This window comes from Siniperca chuatsi, linkage group LG13 (genome assembly GCF_020085105.1).
Source record: "Siniperca chuatsi isolate FFG_IHB_CAS linkage group LG13, ASM2008510v1, whole genome shotgun sequence".
Lineage (NCBI taxonomy): Eukaryota > Metazoa > Chordata > Actinopteri > Centrarchiformes > Sinipercidae > Siniperca > Siniperca chuatsi.
This window is the reverse complement of record NC_058054.1, coordinates 5,823,042-5,845,019: the sequence shown is the minus strand read 5'-3', so window position 1 is coordinate 5,845,019 and position 21,978 is coordinate 5,823,042. Positions and strand designations below refer to the sequence as shown.

General features: G+C 39.2%; 2 protein-coding genes across 3 annotated transcripts; both read right to left on the bottom strand.

The window, feature by feature from the left end:
* Positions 1 to 2,731: 2,731 nt before the first annotated feature.
* Positions 2,732 to 8,296, bottom strand: LOC122886780 (sodium- and chloride-dependent GABA transporter 3-like). 2 transcript variants are annotated; one of them, XM_044219377.1, is made up of 14 exons: positions 7,997 to 8,296; positions 7,626 to 7,760; positions 7,294 to 7,431; positions 6,976 to 7,063; positions 6,278 to 6,410; positions 6,053 to 6,187; positions 5,174 to 5,277; positions 4,890 to 5,014; positions 4,643 to 4,755; positions 4,416 to 4,553; positions 4,190 to 4,292; positions 3,579 to 3,679; positions 3,094 to 3,264; positions 2,732 to 2,872 (listed from the first exon to the last, which is right to left on the bottom strand). In XM_044219377.1, exons 1-14 carry the CDS (start codon positions 8,151 to 8,153, stop codon positions 2,768 to 2,770), a joined length of 1,746 nt encoding a protein of 581 aa, XP_044075312.1. In that variant the 5' UTR covers positions 8,154 to 8,296; the 3' UTR covers positions 2,732 to 2,767. The 2 variants fall into 2 exon arrangements, with proteins under 2 accessions (XP_044075312.1, XP_044075313.1); XM_044219378.1 differs by having other exon boundaries at positions 7,917 to 8,139.
* LOC122886781 (sodium- and chloride-dependent GABA transporter 3-like) lies at positions 2,737 to 18,483 on the bottom strand. Its single transcript, XM_044219379.1, has 15 exons — positions 18,023 to 18,483; positions 17,465 to 17,599; positions 17,133 to 17,270; positions 16,813 to 16,900; positions 16,329 to 16,461; positions 16,104 to 16,238; positions 15,168 to 15,271; positions 14,804 to 14,928; positions 14,576 to 14,688; positions 14,349 to 14,486; positions 14,120 to 14,225; positions 13,422 to 13,522; positions 13,009 to 13,179; positions 12,180 to 12,786; positions 2,737 to 2,872 (listed from the first exon to the last, which is right to left on the bottom strand). Exons 1-14 carry the CDS (start codon positions 18,177 to 18,179, stop codon positions 12,682 to 12,684), a joined length of 1,749 nt encoding a protein of 582 aa, XP_044075314.1. The 5' UTR covers positions 18,180 to 18,483; the 3' UTR covers positions 2,737 to 2,872; positions 12,180 to 12,681.
* Between the last annotated feature and the right edge of the window lie 3,495 nt (positions 18,484 to 21,978).

The window sequence follows — 21,978 nt, the reverse complement described above, 5'->3', positions numbered from 1 at the left end:
TATCAAGAAGTCCTACCAATGGCTAGAGCGGGCTGGATTGAAGGACAGCACAGAGGCACTCATCATGGCTGCACAGGAGCAGGCCCTGAGCACCAGAGCAATAGAGGCTCAGATCTGCCACACCAGACAAGACCCAAGGTGTAGGCTGTGCAAAGAGGCCCCTGAGACAATCCAGCACATAACTGCAGGGTGTAAGATGCTGGCAGGAAAAGCATACATGGAGCGCCATAACCAAGTAGCTGGCATAGTGTACAGGAACATCTGCACTGAGTATGGACTGGAAACCCCGAGGTCAAAGTGGGAAACACCTCCAAAGGTGGTAGAGAATGACCGAGCCAAGATCCTGTGGGACTTCCAGATCCAGACTGACAGAATGGTAATGGCGAACCAGCCTGACATCGTGGTGGTTGACAAACAGCAGAGGAAAGCCGTTGTGGTTGACGTGGCAATACCAAGTGATGGCAACATCAGGAAAAAGGAACATGAGAAATTAGAGAAGTACCAAGGGCTCAGAGAAGAGCTGGAGAAGGCCTGGAAGGTAAAGGCAACAGTGGTACCCGTGGTCATCGGAGCACTCGGGGCAGTGACCCCCAAACTGGAGGAGTGGCTACAGCAGATCCCTGGAAGAACACCAGACATCTCGGTCCAGAAGAGTGCAGTACTGGGAACAGCAAAGATACTGCACAGAACCCTCAAGCTCCCAGGCCTCTGGTAGAGGACCCAAGCTCGAAGGACGAGACCACCCGCGGAGGGTGAAGGACAAAGTTTTTTTTATATATATATATATATATATAGATGCTTTACTGGCCCACTGTCCTCTGTCTCCAACTCTTCTCTGATTTTCTCTTTTCCTTATTTCTCTGCTCATCTTACAACAAAGGACTTAAATGTAAATAATCCACTGTGCCATTATACAGCTCGACAATGTATTTTTGATTTATTTTTTATTTTATGAATCTGCTTCATATAAATGTACAGAGGATAAAGGAGAGAGTCTGAAGGGAAATAACAAGGAAAAAAACTCAGTCAGGCTGAGCTGAACACAAACACACAGGCACACTCCAGTACGTTAGCTAGCCTACAGCTAACGTCTGTACTAAAATATTAGTTTGAGGCAAATAGACACTAACGGTCCATGATATTCATTTTGCTGTCTGAACACACATATGACGTTCACTTGTGGGGTTTGTTTGGGAAAATGAATATTTGAATTCATTAACACACCCTTGCACATCAGCTGTTTCAAAGATGACAGTTGACCTCATTTTGTTTTGTCAAGGAAATAGCAATGCAATTATTACTTAATTCATCTAAGATACTTTTGCCTCAGTAATTCCACCAACAAAGAACAAAGAGGACAGGGGGAAAAAGTCAGAAGAAAACTGTTACAAACACAATTAAAACAACTAAAAAAAAAAGAAATTAAGGAGCGTGTCAGATACGTTTATTTGCATTGAGCAACTGCTGCCGACTTTATATGATGATCTTTTGGAAAAACTGGCTCAGCTAACACACGGACACACACAGCAGCAAACTCTTCACAAGGACTTCAACACATTTTATTTTTCAATGAACACCTACCTAACATTGTTGGAAACTGAAGCTAAACATATGTGTTGCCCCAAATTAAGGTATAGTGTGTTGAAAATGACACGTATGAGGTGGACAGGATTTCAGTTTGAGAACAAATTGCAAGTCTGCTGTGCTTTATCTGTGTAGTTCTTTCAATAATGATGCTCTAATTACAGTACAAAAGCTAAATCATTACAGTTCATACATTGTTTGCACCCAAATGGCATTTGAAATTTCAATTTGTGTAACAGTGTAAGTAATCCAAGCCTTTTATCAGACCAATATGTTACCTCTGTATAAATAATTCAGTGGGTAGATTCAACCCATACTTGAAAATGTAAAGTTAAAGACCCAGACTTAAACAGAAGGTATAACCTCATCATAATCATATTAGAGCTAGGCATGCAGCCAATGATTATTTTCATTATCTTTTTTTTATTATTATTTATATCAGATTTTCTATTTACTTAAGATGTCAAAAAATGCTAAGAAACACCTCAAGATGACCTCTTGAACTGTTTTGTTTAGCCAACAGTTAGCCTACAGGTTACTTTAAAGGTCCAGTGTGTAACATTTATGAGGAGTTATTGGCAGAAATGGAATATATTATTTATGTTTATATTTAATATATATGTTAAATATGTATTAGTATATTATCAGGTGAAAATAAGAATTGTTGTGTTTTCATTACCTTAGAATAAGCCATTTATATTTACACAGGGAGCGGGTCCCCTTTCACGGAGGTCGCCATGTTGCGCTGCCATGTTCCTACAGTAGCCCAGAACAGACAAACCAAACACTGGCTCTAGATAGGGCCATTCAAGCGTTTTTCCCAGTTTTTGCGAGGTTCACGGCCACCATAGTTTCTCCTACATGCTCAGAAGGGGAGGGTGATGCGAGCAGTTTTCAAATGGTTGCAAAATGCAATTTCACCGCTAGATGCCAATAAATCCTACACACTGGACCATTAAAATAAAACAGAAAAGCCACAAATGAATCGTCACATTTGGCATTTTTGCTTGATAAATGGCTAAAATGATCTAGCATCAAAATTGATGTTGTTTAGGTTTAATTTTGGTTGTTTCAGCACTATTTTGAGCTTTGCCATTTAAATCTCCTAGCTACACTGATTACAATAAGCTTATTTACAGTATGATAGGCGAAATGTCTAGTTAATTTGACTTTGCAGGTCACACTAAGTTAACACTGCAGACGTCAGTTCAACAGCCGTTCCCTCCTCTCTCATTTTATTCCTCTGCCAGGCTGGATCTTCAGCAGGACGACAAAGGACAGACAAACGCTGGAACACATGAACAAACAAAATGAGTTTACACACTACCATAATCATTAGGACAATTACAGGAGACATTTTTTAGACTCTTTGGACCTGTTGATCAACCAGTACCAAAAACAACAGCTGCACATGCAGCATATTGAGTGATAGAAGAAAGGTTTCATTATCTCAAAAGGAGAATAGTCTGCTACAGCATTTTGTTTAGGCTGTAACAGATGGACACTCACCTGTCTGAAGGTTCCTGCTGTCAAAAACATCTGTCCAGCTGCCCACAGTGGCACCATGAGAACAGAGGTGAGGGTCAAAGTCCATCCTAGTGCGTACGCCCAGTCAGGGTAAATGTACCAGTCGTTAATCTTGAGGTGTTTGTAATCAACCAGGTAGAGGATTAAGGAAATCTGCAAATGTGTGGAGACAGTTTTTGTGATACATAAACATAATAATAAGTTGATGCATTCCATTAGATCATCTGTACTTGTGTTAGATGGTGCAAAACATAGTTTTGGCAATGCAAAAATCACAGTCACAGAGTTTACATACCAGTTCAAACCTCAAGGTCTGCTGATGATGGAATGTGAAAATGTAAAATTCATACAAAAACATACCCAGCAGCACAAAATCCAGCTGTACTGGTTTGGCAAAAACTGAATAAACTACCAAAGCTAATTAAAGTATGTAAAATGATTGGTAGCCACAAAGAAAGTTTTCTCACCAGTGATAGCAGAGGATTAACGTATTTCCAGCACAGTTTAAAGAAAACAGACGGCCTCTGTCCTGTCATGTCCTCAATAATATTAGAAAAGCGGTCAGCACCTGATGGAGGTTGAAATCATAGTCATACCATATCATCGATAAGTTAAAGAATAAGGATGGTGATATTTGCCATTTTTCTTCATGTCAACAAATACCATTAAAAGACAAATATGTGTATTAAACCGCCACTGAAAATAGTCCCCAACAAATGCACTATTTTTGACTGTTTTTTAAAGATTTACGTCGCCATTAACAACCAGTGGACTTGGGGCTGAAAGCCACACAAGTGAGAACATGTTCGGAGAAAAAAAAAGGTGTCAGAAGAGCTCTCTTGGATGCCCCTATGGTAAATAAAACATTATAAGGTGCCCCTCCAGTAGAGGAAACGTGATGCAGCGCTATATATGCTGCTGTTTCACCATAAATGCATCAGGACGTTTTGCACGCTGGTGCCCCACCACCTGCAGGTGGTTCGCCCCTGCCCCTCAGACAGCAGACAGAGTCCGCCACTGAGCAAAAAGATAGAATAACGCGAGCCTTATGCTTTAAGTAAAAAGTAATCTGACTCACCAAAAACCCAGCCCACAGCCAGGCATTCACAAATAGCCATAAAATTCTGACAAACTCTGGTAGAGCCATAGAAGTCAGTGAGTTGGAATACATAAATTCCTCCCTAAAGCAGGAAGAGACAAGATTTGAATAAAACATAATTTGAATTACATATTTTAAAAGAAATGTGTTTACTGTTTTTAAATATGTTTTATAAAGAAAGTTTCATGAAAATATTTGTTTTCACCTCTGTAACCATGGTGAGATGTACGAAGAAGTTGGATACACAGATGGCGAGGACAAAGATCTCACGCCTCAAAGGTGCACGAAACAACTTCGGAAACAAGTCGATCACTGTGGTGATAAAACTCTCCACAATCACAAACTGGGGACAAAATAAAATGAGGAAACTATTTTATGTGTGTCTGAAACACACCGAATCTATTAGTAGGTTAATGTGACAAATGTTATTACATGTGTGTCAACAGTCAGCAGAATGAGCATCAGGAAGAAGCAGACAGTCCAGAACTGTGGCAAAGGCATCATAGCTGTTGCCTGAGGGTAAGCAATGAAGGCCAAACCTGGACCTGTGAAGTGAACGAAAAGATCTTTGATACTATTAAACTATATACCTATTAATATTAGAACATTGTATTCAACTTTGGATAATTTACTAAGATCTTAAACATTGCATTTGATGAAATCTTTGAGTATACTGTACCTGATTCAACCACAGTGTCGACATTAACACCCTGTTTCTGAGCCATGAATCCGAGTACAGAGAAGACGACAAATCCAGCAACAAAACTGGTCCCACTGTTCAGCAGACAGAGCCAAAAGCAATCCCTAGAAGTCACAGAAAGAAAATAGATCCTTGTCAAAAAGAGGACATTCCTATGGATATAAAATTTATCTTTAAATTAGTCTGTAATCTGACATAAAATCAACTTCTAAAACGAACATAATACAATATAAAAGTTGTTGTGATATCTGACTTATACTTACTTGTAACAGTTGTTGTTATACTCATTATAGCTGGCTAGGACATGTAGACCCCCTGCAGTCAGGCTGTAGGAGAAAAATATTTGAGATCCAGCCTCTATCCAGACCTGTAACATTAGAAAAGGGGTATTATAAACTGAAGTAGGAGTCCTAGTTTAATTTTCAGTGTGATTCCTCGCAGTAATGCTGCTTGACTGGTAGTGTGCACGCCCGATGTAAAAGAATCCTTATCGCAGTGGCCCGGGTTTGAATCTAGACTGTGGCCTTTTGCTGCTTGTCACCCTCTCTCTCTCTCTCTCTCTCTCTCTCTCCCTCTCTCCCTCTCTCCCATATTTCCTCTCTTCGCTTCAGCTCTTCCTATCAAATAAAGGCAAAAAGCCTAAAAAAAAATCCTCTTTAACGCCCCCCCAGATAATTTGACTGATAACTTGATGAAGCTCTTTTTTTAAATTATTCCCCCCACAATTACCTGTCACTTTTCATGTGAACAATGCAGAGTGCAACAACATGAAACTTGTAGACAGCTTTGTGTCTTTTGTGTGTCTGTGTTGTCTTGACATGAGGAATGATACAAATGGTGGTGAAGTGTGCACCCTTATTCACCATTTGTATGATTAATCATATCGAGACAACACAGACACAAAAGACACAAAGCTCTTAGAGAGAGATCATGGAGGCAGCGTGATGCAGCCAGAAGGATGGTATAACTGCTTTAAATAAATTAGCCTTTAGGTGTGGTTGGGAGACGCATCATATAACGTAGTTTGGTTGATGCATAATAAAGCCTTAAGAAATAATCTAAAATGTTTTACACAGATTTTAAATTATATTCCTCTTTAGTGATACCCAAGTAATTCTAAAGTGATCAAAAAAAGAAGCCACCTCAAGGTTAGCCAGGCGGTGCAGGTCTGGATACAGGTAGTAATAGATCCCTTCCCAAGCTCCAGGTAGAGTCAAGCCTCTGATGAGTAAGGTCAGGAGCATTACGTAGGGGAACGTGGCTGTGAAATACGCTACCTTAAATGAAAAAAAAAAGTTATGATTATAGGTTGCTGATGATTATATGCACCACAAATAGATAAAAGATTAAAAATGTTTCCACAGGACCTTTCCAGAAGATCTGACACCTTTCCAGATACTGAAGTAGCAGAACACCCAGCAGGCCAGAAGACACAAGGCCAGCTCCCACCTCACACTGCCCAGCTCCTCAATGCCTCCAGACATGGCCAGCACCTGCCGCCTGAGGAGAGTGGAAATTGAACAGATACACATGATGTGACACAAAGTGCTGAAAAGGGACATGGGAGGTTAGGATTTGCAGAGTAAACCACAATAGCTGTTAGCAATTTTGCAAATGTTAAAGGACATTTCCAAGCAAACTTTTTTTTTATTTATTTTTTTACATCTTTTATTGTTGCCTCTGACACATTTTTGAATGGTCAATTGTTTTAGTTTGGACAGAGTTCGGTGAAACAATTGTCATTTTGAAGTCAAAGCTGCTTTTTGCAAAGTTGCAACAGAATGTACATTTAACATTGTGAATTTTAACCAATAGCAAAAGCTCAACACCAGATAGAGTCTTTAAAATTTTCATGTTCTTGTTCTGCGTACATAAACTTTTAGAAAGCTTTCATTTCAAAGTACTGTACTTGAAGAACCAGAACAAGTGAAAAACAGAAATCCTTCCTAATGTAGCATGAAAACATAGCATGAAAAACATGGCACTAATGCATCAAAAGTGAAATAGTGATACAATAATTTAGATTTCATTATGGTTCACTAGAAGAAAAAGAAGTTAGACTCACTCCCAGAACTCAGTTGCAGCAGAGGTGGTGTTGGTCTGAACTGCTGTCACATTAGATGAATTGAAAGTCTGAAGATCAAGACAGTTAGCTGGTTTTGGGGACAAACAAAGCTTTTATTCAGGTTAAGTGAATTGAAGGATTTAAACTGTAGGGGTGATGTGAAGGTGTTTCTGTGTTTCTGTGTGTTAACCTGGCGACCTGGTGGTTTAGCACAAGTTTAGCACAATTGACCACTGTGTTTTAGGTCAAATTTTGTGATTGTGGAGTTCCAACTTTTTCCCAAGCTTTAACAATTTAAAGTAAACTCCATGGTCTTACCTGTATTCCAGGTGTTCTCACAGCTGGCCCAGGGGAGCTGGGAACTGAATGAGAACACCAGGTAGAAAAGAGCCCAGGCTTCAATTAAAATGTAGATGAAGAAACAGAGTGAAATCATCAGTTGTCCAAATCCAATTCCTACAATACAAATACAAACCACAGTTTTGAAAACAGCACTTGTTGAGGCATAAAACATTGGCAAAACAGCTTGAATGATTTTTGTAGAAAATTGTGCTTTCTTGTCTCCGTATAATAGCCTTATCTATAAAGTGTGATTTGGGCTTTTTTTCTTCTGTTGACTGCACATTTTAGTTCAACTCAAATCAACTCACCTTGTGCCAGTGGACATATTTTCCTCCAAGACGTGATGAATCCTTCCTGGGTGTACTGACCAACTGAGGTCTCCAGTAGGAACAGAGGTATCCCACACACCACAGCTAACAGGCCATACGGCACCAGAAAGGCACCTACAGTATTGATATTACATTTTCCCATGGCAATGACAAATTTGTTCAGTGATATCCTTTAATATCTGATCATCAATATAAAAATGTGCATATAAAAGTTATACGGACAAACGAACACAGCAATGACAATTAATTAAATAATACATTTTCACTCACCAATCATCAATGCTAACACTATTTCAGTTCACTAAACGCAGAATAATGCAACTCTACTCAAAACAGTTCGTATGATTCACCTCCACCATTCTTGTAGCAGAGGTAAGGAAATCTCCACACGTTGCCCAGGCCGACCACATTTCCTGCAACGACCAGAATATATTCTGTTTTACTGGCCCACTGTCCTCTGTCTCCAGCCCTCCTCTCGTTTTCTGTTTTTCTTCTTTGTTTGTTCATCTCAGCATCAATAATTTCATCTGTTGTGTGTTTCAGTTATTATTCCAAAGTACTATCGTAGAAAAGGTTTCAGTCGTAGTCATCTGGACACTGTTTTCAGAATCAAGACGTTTGGCTCCCATCCGGAAGTCATTCTCAATTGTGAAAAATTGGACGGGAACTGGAAATTTAAGCTAATCTGAGTTACATAAGCCCTGCCCTCAGGAGGAATCTGCCTGAGTATCTGTTAATAGCTAGTTTCACCTGAAACTGACCTAATAGTTTCAAGATGGCCCAGTTATCAGTAATCAGGCCTATTGTTCTCTGGCTGCATCTACTTCATCACTGTTAAGTGCCTGATTAGCATGTGATAGGCAAGTACTGCAAACTGATCTTTGCTGCTTTTACTGTCTTTTCCTAAGTTGACTATATCCTGCTCTCAATCCATAAAACAAAAACCAGTTCCAGTGTGGAGGGGGAAGCCTAGTTGCTATAAAAGAGTAACCAATCGTGACTTAGTTTGAAAGCAGACACTTTGTAGTTTTGTAAATTAGTTGTTGTTCTCTGTAAATTGGATTTGAACTGTGACTGGACCAAGCTGTGGATAAATGAAGCATTAAGATCCACTAACACTAGATCTGATATTTTGCCATAGTTGATGAACGTGTGGTGTAGTTGAAATCCAAACTAGAGAATACTGAACACTTTGATAAGGCCAACAAAGAGTTAAGTTTAGGAGAACAGCTCATAACTAATACTGAGAAAACACTTAAGGCACAATCACACACAAATAGTCAGATCATATCATGAAATAATGACTGGCTCTGGTAGTGCATTAATAATCAATAAGATGGAATATGTAAATCCCTCCCCAGGGCAGCAAGAGACAAGATCATTTTGTGACAATTTGTGTGAAGGTGCTTTCTTGGAAATATTTAATTAATCTCTGACCGGGGTCAGATGTACAGGGTATGAGGAAGAAGAAGAACAAACAGAAGACGAGGACAATATCCTGCTCTCAACCCATAAAACCAAAAACAGTTCCAGTGTGGAGGGGCCTACCTTGCTGTTTTACAAGAGCCAGGGGGACTTATTAAAGAGTAATCAATCCTGAAATATGCGCAAACTGATCTTTGCTGCTTTTATTATGTGTCTCATATTTATTTGGCTACATCCTGGACTCAAGACAGCAATCATTTTTAAATATAAAACCATTCATTCTATTGTTTAGGTCCAATGTTGGGTTTTTGATTTGCAAAACTCAGATCCGATCAGATCGGATCTCTTGAAGAGTTTCAGTTTGTCCACATTTCCTGCACCACCTAAAATATATTACATATATTAAAAATAAAAATAAAAACTTCGTCCTTCACCCTCCGCGGGTGGTCTCATCCTTCAAGCTCAGGTCCTCTACCAGAGGCCTGGGAGCTTGAGGGTTCTGCGCAGTATCTTTGCTGTTCCTAGTACTGCACTCTTCTGGACCGAGATGTCTGGTGTTCTTCCAGGGATCACTGCCCCGAGTGCTCCGATGACCACGGGCACCACTGTCGCCTTCGCCTTCCAGGCCTTCTCCAGCTCTTCTCTGAGCCCTTGGTATTTCTCTAGTTTCTCATGTTCCTTTTTCCTGATGTTGCCATCACTTGGTATTGCCACGTCCACCACAATGGCTTTCCTCTGCTGTTTGTCCACCACCACGATGTCTGGTTGGTTCACCATTACCATTCTGTCAGTCTGAATCTGGAAGTCCCACAGGATCTTGGCTCGGTCATTCTCTACCACCTTTGGAGGTGTTTCCCACTTTGACCATGGGGTTTCCAGTCCATACTCCATGCAGATGTTCCTGTACACTATGCCAGCCACTTAGTTATGGCGCTCAATGTATGCTTTCCCTGCCAGCATCTTACACCCTGCAGTTATGTGCTGGATTGTCTCAGGGGTCTCTTTGCACAGCCTACACCTTGGGTCTTGTCTGGTGTGGTAGATCTGGGCCAGTCAGCAGTGGGGACAAAGCATCTCCTTGGTATATGCCACATTTGATGGATACTTGTGCAAGTGGTTTGCCATTGGCCTCAAGGGTGGTTTTCCACAGCCTCATCGAGTTTGCAATGAAGTCTCTTAGAGTCCTGTTGATGTTGTACATCTCCAAGCATTCAGTGATCCATGTGTGTGGCATTGAGTCATATGCTTTTTTGTAATCAATCCAGGTTGGTGTGTCGGGTTCTGCAGTCTTGGGTGACTGTTCTGTCAACCAGGAGTTGGTGTTTGGCTCCTCTGGTTCCTCTGCTAATGTCCTTCTGTGCTTTGCTCATGTATTGATCCATGTATCCACTTATCTTAGCCGCGATGATGCCTGACATGAGCTTCCATGTTGTGGAGAGACAGGTTATTGGCCGATAGTTGGATGGGACTGTACCCTTTGCGGGATCCTTCAGGATCAGGATTGTACGCCCTTCGGTAAGCCATTCAGGGTGCGTCCCATCTCTTAGCAGCTGGTTCATTTGTGCTGTTAGGTGCTCGTGGAGTGCAGTGAGCTTCTTTAGCCAGTAGGTGTGGATCTGAGACTCTTTCTTGGATGTCTGCCGCTGTGATGGTGACTGGATTCTGTTCAGGGAGGTTGCTGTGGTCCTCTCTTGGAGCCACCAGCTCTGAGGCTTGTGTGATGCCTTCATACCCAATCTCTGTTTGGGGAACCGCCGATTGCTCCCCTCTGACCTGTTGTCCTGGCTCCCCCTTGCCGTAGCATTTGTGTTGTATCTCGTCAATCTCAAGTTGTGATAGCAGTTGGAACACTGAGCTACTAGTTGCTTCGCTGTAAGCCTTGATTGTGGGTTTCGAAGTAACCATTCATCCCACATCCTGTGCATGTAACCCCTCTGACTAGGGTTACTGGAGTAGTAGCATTCCAACAGAGCCTTGTTATCGCATCTCGCCCATCTCCGTCTTGTTCCAGTAACCCATTTATCATCTCTGTGCTCTGGTTCCCCAACACCTGACGCAGACCTTGTTTGGCCGGGCAACGTCTGAGCCGGCAAATCAGATATTTCATTGTCACTCTTCTCTGATTTTCTCTTTTCCTTATTTCTCTGCTCATCTTATGACCAAGGACTTAAATGTAAATAATCCACTGTGCCATTATACAGCTGGACAATGTATTTTTGATTTATTTTTTTTATTTTTTGAATCTGCTTCATATAAATGTACAGAGGATAAAGGAGAGAGTCTGGAGGGAAATAACAAGGAAAAAAACTCAGTCAGGCTGAGCTGAACACAAACACACAGGCACACTCCAGTACGTTAGCTAGCCTACAGCTAACGTCTGTACTAAAATATTAGTTTGAGGCAAATAGACACTAACGGTCCATGATATTCATTTTGCTGTCTGAACACACATATGACGTTCACTTGTGGGGTTTGTTTGGGAAAATGAATATTTGAATTCATTAACACACCCTTGCACATCAGCTGTTTCAAAGATGACAGTTGACCTAATTTTGTTTTGTCAAGGAAATAGCAATGCAATTATTAATTACAGTACAAAAGCTAAATCATTACAGTTCATACATTGTTTGCACCCAAATGGCATTTGAAATTTCAATTTGTGTAACAATGTAAGTAATCCAAGCCTTTTATCGGACCAATATGTTACCTCTGTATAAATAATTCAGTGGGTAGATTCAACCCATACTTGAAAATGTAAAGTTAAAGACCCAGACTTAAACAGAAGGTATAACCTCATCATAATCATATTAGAGCTAGGCATGCAGCCAATGATTATTTTCATTATCTTTTTTTTATTATTATTTATATCAGATTTTCTATTTACTTAAGATGTCAAAAAATGCTAAGAAACACCTCAAGATGACCTCTTGAACTGTTTTGTTTAGCCAACAGTTAGCCTACAGGTTACTTTAAAGGTCCAGTGTGTAACATTTATGAGGAGCTATTGGCAGAAATGGAATATATTATTTATGTTTATATTTAATATATATGTTAAATATGTATTAGTATATTATCAGGTGAAAATAAGAATTGTTGTGTTTTCATTACCTTAGAATAAGCCATTTATATTTACACAGGGAGCGGGTCCCCTTTCACGGAGGTCGCCATGTTGCGCTGCCATGTTCCTACAGTAGCCCAGAACAGACAAACCAAACACTGGCTCTAGATAGGGCCATTCGCGTTTTTCCCAGTTTTTGCGAGGTTCACGGCCACCATAGTTTCTCCTACATGCTCAGAAGGGGAGGGTGATGCGAGCAGTTTTCAAATGGTTGCAAAATGCAATTTCACCGCTAGATGCCAATAAATCCTACACACTGGACCATTAAAATAAAACAGAAAAGCCACAAATGAATCGTCACATTTGGCATTTTTGCTTGATAAATGGCTAAAATGATCTAGCATCAAAATTGATGTTGTTTAGGTTTAATTTTGGTTGTTTCAGCACTATTTTGAGCTTTGCCATTTAAATCTCCTAGCTACACTGATTACAATAAGCTTATTTACAGTATGATAGGCGAAATGTCTAGTTAATTTGACTTTGCAGGTCACACTAAGTTAACACTGCAGACGTCAGTTCAACAGCCGTTCCCTCCTCTCTCATTTTATTCCTCTGCCAGGCTGGATCTTCAGCAGGACGACAAAGGACAGACAAACGCTGGAACACATGAACAAACAAAATGAGTTTACACACTACCATAATCATTAGGACAATTACAGGAGACATTTTTTAGACTCTTTGGACCTGTTGATCAACCAGTACCAAAAACAACAGCTGCACATGCAGCATATTGAGTGATAGAAGAAAGGTTTCATTATCTCAAAAAGGAGAATAGTCTGCTACAGCATTTTGTTTAGGCTGTAACAGATGGACACTCACCTGTCTGAAGGTTCCTGCTGTCAAAAACACCTGTCCAGCTGCCCACAGTGGCACCATGAGAACAGAGGTGAGGGTCAAAGTCCATCCTAGTGCGTACGCCCAGTCAGGGTAAATGTACCAGTCGTTAATCTTGAGGTGTTTGTAATCAACCAGGTAGAGGATTAAGGAAATCTGCAAATGTGTGGAGACAGTTTTTGTGATACATAAACATAATAATAAGTTGATGCATTCCATTAGATCATCTGTACTTGTGTTAGATGGTGCAAAACATAGTTTTGGCAATGCAAAATTCATACAAAAACATACCCAGCAGCACAAAATCCAGCTGTACTGGTTTGGCAAAAACTGAATAAACTACCAAAGCTAATTAAAGTATGTAAAATGATTGGTAGCCACAAAGAAAGTTTTCTCACCAGTGATAGCAGAGGATTAACGTATTTCCAGCACAGTTTAAAGAAAACAGACGGCCTCTGTCCTGTCATGTCCTCAATAATATTAGAAAAGCGGTCAGCACCTGATGGAGGTTGAAATCATAGTCATACCATATCATCGAAATTGCATTAAGTTAAAGAATAAGGATGGTGATATTTGCCATTTTTCTTCATGTCAACAAATACCATTAAAAGACAAATATGTGTATTAAACCGCCACTGAAAATAGTCCCCAACAAATGCACTATTTTTGACTGTTTTTTAAAGATTTACGTCGTCATTAACAACCAATGGACTTGGGGCTGAAAGCCACACAAGTGAGAACGTACTGAGAGATGGACTAATACATTGTTCGCTTTGGTCTTGTCATAGGATTGTTGACATTAGCAACTGCTAATGGGTGCTCCCATGTTCGGAGAAAAAAAAAGGTGTCAGAAGAGCTCTCTTGGATGCCCCTATGGTAAATAAAACATTATAAGGTGCCCCTCCAGTAGAGGAAACGTGATGTAGCGCTATATATGCTGCTGTTTCACCATAAATGCATCAGGACGTTTTGCACGCTGGTGCCCCACCACCTGCAGGTGGTTCGCCCCTGCCCCTCAGACAGCAGACAGAGTCCGCCACTGAGCAAAAAGATAGAATAACTTGAGCCTTATGCTTTAAGTAAAAAGTAATCTGACTCACCAAAACCCAGCCCACAGCCAGGCATTCACAAATAGCCATAAAATTCTGACAAACTCTGGTAGAGCCATAGAAGTCAGTGAGTTGGAATACATAAATTCCTCCCTAAAGCAGGAAGAGACAAGATTTGAATAAAACATAATTTGAATTACATATTTTAAAAGAAATGTGTTTACTGTTTTTAAATATGTTTTATAAAGAAAGTTTCATGAAAATATTTGTGTTCACCTCTGTAACCATGGTGAGATGTACGAAGAAGCTGGATACACAGATGGCGAGGACAAAGATCTCACGCCTCAAAGGTGCACGAAACAACTTCGGAAACAAGTCGATCACTGTGGTGATAAAACTCTCCACAATCACAAACTGGGGACAAAATAAAATGAGGAAACTATTTTATGTGTGTCTGAAACACACCGAATCTATTAGTAGGTTAATGTGACAAATGTTATTACATGTGTGTCGACAGTCAGCAGAATGAGCATCAGGAAGAAGCAGACAGTCCAGAACTGTGGCAAAGGCATCATAGCTGTTGCCTGAGGGTAAGCAATGAAGGCCAAACCTGGACCTGTGTGTTTGAGGAGAAAGTTGATATACTTCTTTGTTTGGCATTGAAAACAGTACATTCAACTGTGGATCTTTTTTTTTTGTAAATTACAATTCAATCTAATATTAGTATATACCTGACTCAACCACATTGTCGACATTAACACCCTGTTTCTGAGCCATGAATCCGAGTACAGAGAAGACGACAAATCCGGCAACAAAACTGGTCCCACTGTTCAGCAGACAGAGCCAAAAGCAATCCCTGGAGGTCAAGGAAAGACAAAATATTTTTGTTAAAAATAGGAAATTCTTGTGGCTGTAGAGTGCAGAGAATAGTATTTAATATTGTATTTATTCAATTATTGCACAGTATAGTATTTAGTCTGTTGTTTAATTTTTGACAAACTACCACTTTGCTATTTATTGACACAAGAATGACAAATATCTAAAACCAAACTTGTAGAATGTCAAAGTTGTTGTGACAATGTGACTTTCACTTACTTGTAACAGTTGTTGTTGTACTCATTATAGCTGCCCAGAACATTTAGAGTCCCTGCAGTCAGGCTGTAGGAGAAAAGTATTTGAGATCCGGCCTCTATCCAGACCTGCAATGTAAGAAAAACACATCTTGTATTCTGATGTAGGAGTATCTGTAGTCCCAGTTTAACTTTCAGTATTTCTGTGACTCGTACGGGCCCTAATCAGGAGAAGGACTCCAGGTCAGATCCAGAATGGATGGAATTTTATTTTCTATGGCAGCTGGCCAGGAAGCACCACAGGAGCCCACAGCAGAAGATGAAGACATCCATTTGTGCTGCTCTACCTTTTCCAACTACTGGAACAGAAACCCAACACAATAAAGTTCTTGTCAGAGTATCTAACAGTGTCTGAAACCCTATTTCTGAAAATCAAATTATTAAAAATTGATTGTTGTAACTTTCCAGAACAGGGAATTTGACAACCACGCCCACTTGATGCAGCAATCGGCCAGGTGTGCAGAGGTGTGAAAGTAGTCAGGGTTTGAACTTCTCTCTCAAGCTTTCTTTTTTTAAATTCTTCCCACAATTACCTCTGTCACTTTTCATGTGAACAATGCAGAGTGTAACAACAAGAAACTTTAGGACACTCTCTCCTCTCTGAGTGCGCATCCTTATCTGCCATTTGTATGATTAATCATATCGAGACAACACAGACACAAAAGACACAAAGCTCTTAGAGAGAGATCATGGAGGCAGTGTGATGCAGCCAGAAGGATGGTATAACTGCTTTAAATAAATTAGCCTTTAGGTGTGGTTGGGAGACGCATCATATAACGTAGTTTGGTTGATGCATAATAAATCCTTAAGAAATAATCTAAAATGTTTTACACAGATTTTAAATTATATTTCTCTTTAGTGATACCCAAGTAATTCTAAAGTGATCAAAAAAAGAAGCCACCTCAAGGTTAGCCAGGCGGTTCAGGTCTGGATACAGGTAGTAATAGATCCCTTCCCAAGCTCCAGGTAGAGTCAAGCCTCTGATGAGTAAGGTCAGGAGCATTACGTAGGGGAACGTGGCTGTGAAATACGCTACCTTAAATGAAAAGAAAAAGTTATGATTATAGGTTGCTGATGATTATATGCACCACAAATAGATAAAAGATTAAAAATGTTTCCACAGGACCTTTCCAGAAGATCTGACACCTTTCCAGATACTGAAGTAGCAGAACACCCAGCAGGCCAGAAGACACAAGGCCAGCTCCCACCTCACACTACCCAGCTCCTCAATGCCTCCAGACATGGCCAGCACCCGCCGCCTGAGGTGAGGGGAAATTGAACAGATACACATGATGTGACACAAAGTGCTGAAAAGGGACATGGGAGGTTAGGATTTGCAGAGTAAACCACAACAGCTGTTAGCAATTTTGCAAATGTTAAAGGACATTTCCAAGCAAACTTTTTTTTTATTGTTGCCTCTGACACATTTTTCATGTTACTATGAATGGTCAGTTGTTTTAGTTTGGACAGAGTTCGGTGAAACAATCCTTCCTAATGTAGCATGAAAACATAGCATGAAAAACATGGCACTAATGCATCAAAAGTGAAATAGTGATACAATAATTTAGATTTCATTATGGTTCACTAGAAGAAAAAGAAGTTAGACTCACTCCCAGAACTCAGTTGCAGCAGAGGTGGTGTTGGTCTGAACTGCTGTCACATTAGATGAATTGAAAGTCTGAAGATCAAGACAGTTAGCTGGTTTTGGGGACAAACAAAGCTTTTATTCAGGTTAAGTGAATTGAAGGATTTAAACTGTAGGGGTGATGTGAAGGTGTTTCTGTGTTTCTGTGTGTTAACCTGGCGACCTGGTGGTTTAGCACAAGTTTAGCACAATTGACCACTGTGTTTTAGGTCAAATTTTGTGATTGTGGAGTTCCAACTTTTTTTCCCAAGCTTTAACAATTTAAAGTAAACTCCATGGTCTTACCTGTATTCCAGGTGTTCTCACAGCTGGCCCAGGGGAGCTGGGAACTGAATGAGAACACCAGGTAGAAAAGAGCCCAGGCTTCAATTAAAATGTAGATGAAGAAACAGAGTGAAATCATCAGTTGTCCAAATCCAATTCCTACAATACAAATACAAACCACAGTTTTGAAAACAGCACTTGTTGAGGCATAAAACATTGGCAAAACAGCTTGAATGATTTTTGTAGAAAATTGTGCTTTCTTGTCTCCGTATAATAGCCTTATCTATAAAGTGTGATTTGGGCTTTTTTTCTTCTGTTGACTGCACATTTTAGTTCAACTCAAATCAACTCACCTTGTGCCAGTGGACATATTTTCCTCCAAGACGTGATGAATCCTTCCTGGGTGTACTGACCAACTGAGGTCTCCAGTAGGAACAGAGGTATCCCACACACCACAGCTAACAGGCCATACGGCACCAGAAAGGCACCTACAGTATTGATATTACATTTTCCCATGGCAATGACAAATTTGTTCAGTGATATCCTTTAATATCTGATCATCAATATAAAAATGTGCATATAAAAGTTATACGGACAAACGAACACGGCAATGACAGTTAATTAAATAATATATTTTCACTCACCAATCATCAATACTAACGTAGAAAAGGTTTCAGTCGTACTCATCTGGACACTGTTTTTAGAATCAAGACGTTTCAATGACTTCCGGATGGGAGCCGAAACGTCTTGATTCTGAAAACAGTGTCCAGATGACTACGACTGAAACCTTTTCTACAATAGAACACTCCTGGACGAATGAGGGACTACACCGTCTTTTCAATACTAACATTATTTCAGTTCACTAAACCCAGAATAATGCAACTCTACTGAAAACAGTTCGTATGATTCACCTCCACCATTCTTGTAGCAGAGGTAAGGAAATCTCCACACGTTGCCCAGGCCGACCACATTTCCTGCAACGACCAGAATATATTCTGTTTTACTGGCCCACTGTCCTCTGTCTCCAGCCCTCCTCTCGGTTTCTGTTTTTCTTCTTTGTTTGTTCATCTCAGCATCAATAATTTCATCTGTCGTCTGTTTCAGTTATTATTCCAAAGTACTGCAAACTGATCTTTGCTGCTTTTACTGTCTTTTCCTAATTTGACTATATCCTGATCTCAAGCCATAAAACAAAAACCAGTTCCAGTTTAGAGGGGGCAGCCTAGTTGCTATAAAAGAGTAACCAATCGTGACTTAGTTTGAAAGCATACATTTAAATATGTGCAAACTGATCTTTGCTGTGTCTTTTTTAATTTGGCTACATCCTGGTCTCAAGACAGCAATCATGTTTAAATGTGAAACTGTCATTCTGTTGTTTAGGTCAAATGCTGGGTTTTTGATTTGAAAAAAAACCTTACAAGCCATTTTGTTCCTCTTTTAATCCACCTTTACAGTGAAACATGCAAAAAATACCCCTGTTACAATAACCCTGTTAAACTCAGGTTTATTCAAACTGTTGTTTCAGTTTTATGCTGAACACTTTGATAAGGCCAACAAAGAGTTAAGTTTAGGAGAACAGCTCATAACTAATACTGAGAAAACACTTAAGGCACAATCACACACAAATTGTCAGATCATATCATAAAATAATGACTAGCTCTGGTAGTGCATTAATAATCAATTAGATGGAAAATGTATGGATGTAAATCCCTCCCCAGGGCAGCAAGAGACAAGATTTGAATAATTTTGTGACAATTTGTGTGAAGGTGCTTTCATGGAAATATTTAATTAATCTCTGACCAGAGCCAGATGTACAGGGTATGAGGAAGAAGAAGAACAAACAGATGACGAGGACAAAGATCTCCTGTCTCCCTGGTGCAGTTTCAAAAATAATTAAATTCAAAAATGTTCACTGAGGTGACAAAACAAACTTAAAGAAGCAAAAGAAAATAAAGTTAGAAAACACAAACAAAAAATTATAAATGTAACCTCTGTATTGCTTTTCCTTATAGGCATTATAACAGGGTTATGTTAGAACGAATAACATTTTAATTGCATTTTTATTTATAATACTACTGTACTATATAACTAGCTCTGCTCTGCATTTCAAGAACACTGCTGCTCATTTATTTACATGTCTTCTACATGGATCAACAACTGGTGAGGATGCTGACTTTTTACCTTGGACAGGCACCTTTTGCCTTGATCAGTCTTTAGCTTTAGCCTCAGTCTTTTAGCATTATATTATGTATGTAGCCACCCTGTGCATATTTGAGACATTTTTATTGTTGTTCTCTGTAAATCTATGGAAACATTAAAAGTCAGCTGAAGTTATCACAACCCACTGACTTTATTTGCTAGCTAGCTACAGCTGATTAAATCTACAGTCACAGACTTGAAATTAAAAGCCTGCTTTTGTTTATTTCTGTGTGAAATCACCAAACCAAAAGCTTCACCAGCTGCATTATTTTTACATTTTGCAAACTATGTTATTGTTTTAAAAATTTGCATGTACTTTTCCAGGCCTTCACTCATCCGCACAGTTTGAAAATCAATTAGCAGACTCAGTTTTGTAGAACATCAGATCAGGTGGCACTAATATTTTACATTATTAAGTTTCATTATTGTTGTGAAGTAATGCAGTTCAAACTTTGTTTTTGTCATTTTATCTATCTTATTTTATTTTATTTTATTTAAATACTTAATAATTAATTTTGTTTTCTTACGTCTTAGCCTCATATGCTGCCTTTTATTGATCCCCCCGGGGTGAAAAGTGTTGCACATAAATAAATATGTATAATTACATAATCATGTTATATAATATTCTGGTGTACACTACTATAGCTGATAGTATCATATTACTCTTATGTATACTATAATATGCTGACTTTGCTAATACTAATGACACCACTATGTCACTTTGCTTGAGATGGTATTGAACAGCATCAATTCATGTACAACACTACTTGTGGGTACCGTATGTGTACTGCTATTGCCTGTAAGTTAGAGTTTTTTATTTGAATTGCTCTTGTTATTTTATATACTTATAATTTATCTATTTTATTTTAAGTTTCTCTATTTATCTGTACTTATATCTATACTTAAATACTTCCAATTTAATTATTTAATTTATTAATGCAACAACAATAATAATTCAATATTATATCATAAAATAATATAACACTGACAGGGGCAATTCAACTGGCTAAATTTTTCAGATAATCCTTTTGAACTTTTACATAAGTAACATTTTTAGTGTAGGTCTTTTACTTTTAATGGAGTAACCTTGCAAACACACTGGTATGATCCTTTAAGATCACTCTTCATTGTAGGTACTAATGTTTCAGCTGTAGTATTAGTAAAGCACCTTCCTCACTGAAATAGGAAAAACACTGAATCCCTACCTGCTCCATAAATGCTGCTTTATTCTTCAACTTCACCCATAACCTCCCTGAGGACTTTTGTTAATAAAGCAACTTTTACAGACTTTATATTTATTTAAATATCATACTGAACGACTGAATGTTGTTGTTTTTTCTTCATAAAATGCATAGAGCATTGGGGAAATAAAATTAATGGTGCGGAAATAAAATGGTTATATCCTCATTTGTAAGCACTAATCAAGCAATACAGACAATGTAGATTAATGTAATTTTATTCCCCAAACACATCTATGCCCGCTGTCTAACACATTAACAGTGAAAGGAAAGCTACACGCTACAAGACTATAATAACCAAGACACAGCTGTCAACTAATAGGCTTAGCTGGACTCTGAGCCCTTTGGTACACAGTTAGGGTGGGGTGGGGGGTCTCAAATAAATATGTAACTCAGTATTATAAATTAACACCTTAGCCTGCCTTCTCCTAAAGCAAAGTAGCAGAATGTGTAAAGAAAGGTATACAGAGAACAAAACCAGCTCATATTACTGAATAACCCTTCCATCCCCATAGATGATGAACAGTTGACAATGTGGTCTTTGGGGACTTGTTGCTCAATGATAACCAGGCTACCCTGTTAGCTCACTCAGGAGCACCACACCCTTTCGCTCCCTCGTTGAACACACAAGACAAGTGGGCCAGTAGAACTGGTATTTGGATTAGCTAAGCACTCTAGCATGAAAAAGGATATCCCTCACTGTTTCGGGGAGTGGCCAGAAAATGTATTCAGCCACTAGTGGTTTGCCATGGCTTTTGCTCCATTATGGCATCTGTTGAGTGAGGTCAGACATGATGCATTTTTATTTAGGAGGAGTCCTTCACAGCTGCGGCTCCCACAGCATACAGTCTTAAAGACAGCTGAGTCACAGGCTACAGAATTATCCTTTTTTGGGTTTAACAATAGCACCAGTGTTCATAATTTTTCTATTACATTTTCTTTAAAGCAGCTCACATAAAACATGTCTTCCACACGGTGTGACATCATACATGCATGTGTCAGTTGCCCTGGTGTTTCTTTGAAGCTTTATTTCACTTATATTCAGTAAAACATTCAAATCTAAGAAGCAGTTTCTTTTATGGCTGCGCATCAAATGGAAGATTCTTTTCATTTCTTGTTTCATTTCCCTGTAATTCAGCATAACATATTTGTAATCCTGGAAAACCCTGGGATCTTGAGAAATTAGCTTTATGGGTTTTAACCATAGACTATAACAAAGCCTGTCCGCATATCATGCATATATATTGAAGGACCTGCAAACAGGTCTACAGGTTAAAAAGCATGACAAATGATCACAAGCACATTTCCCATATTATTTCCCTAAACTGAACCACTCTTTTATTCTATTTTACTTTAAGAGTTGTAAGTAATTTTGGGCAATGTTACAAATTAATGAGAAAAATCCAATACTGCTTTATGACAATATTCAA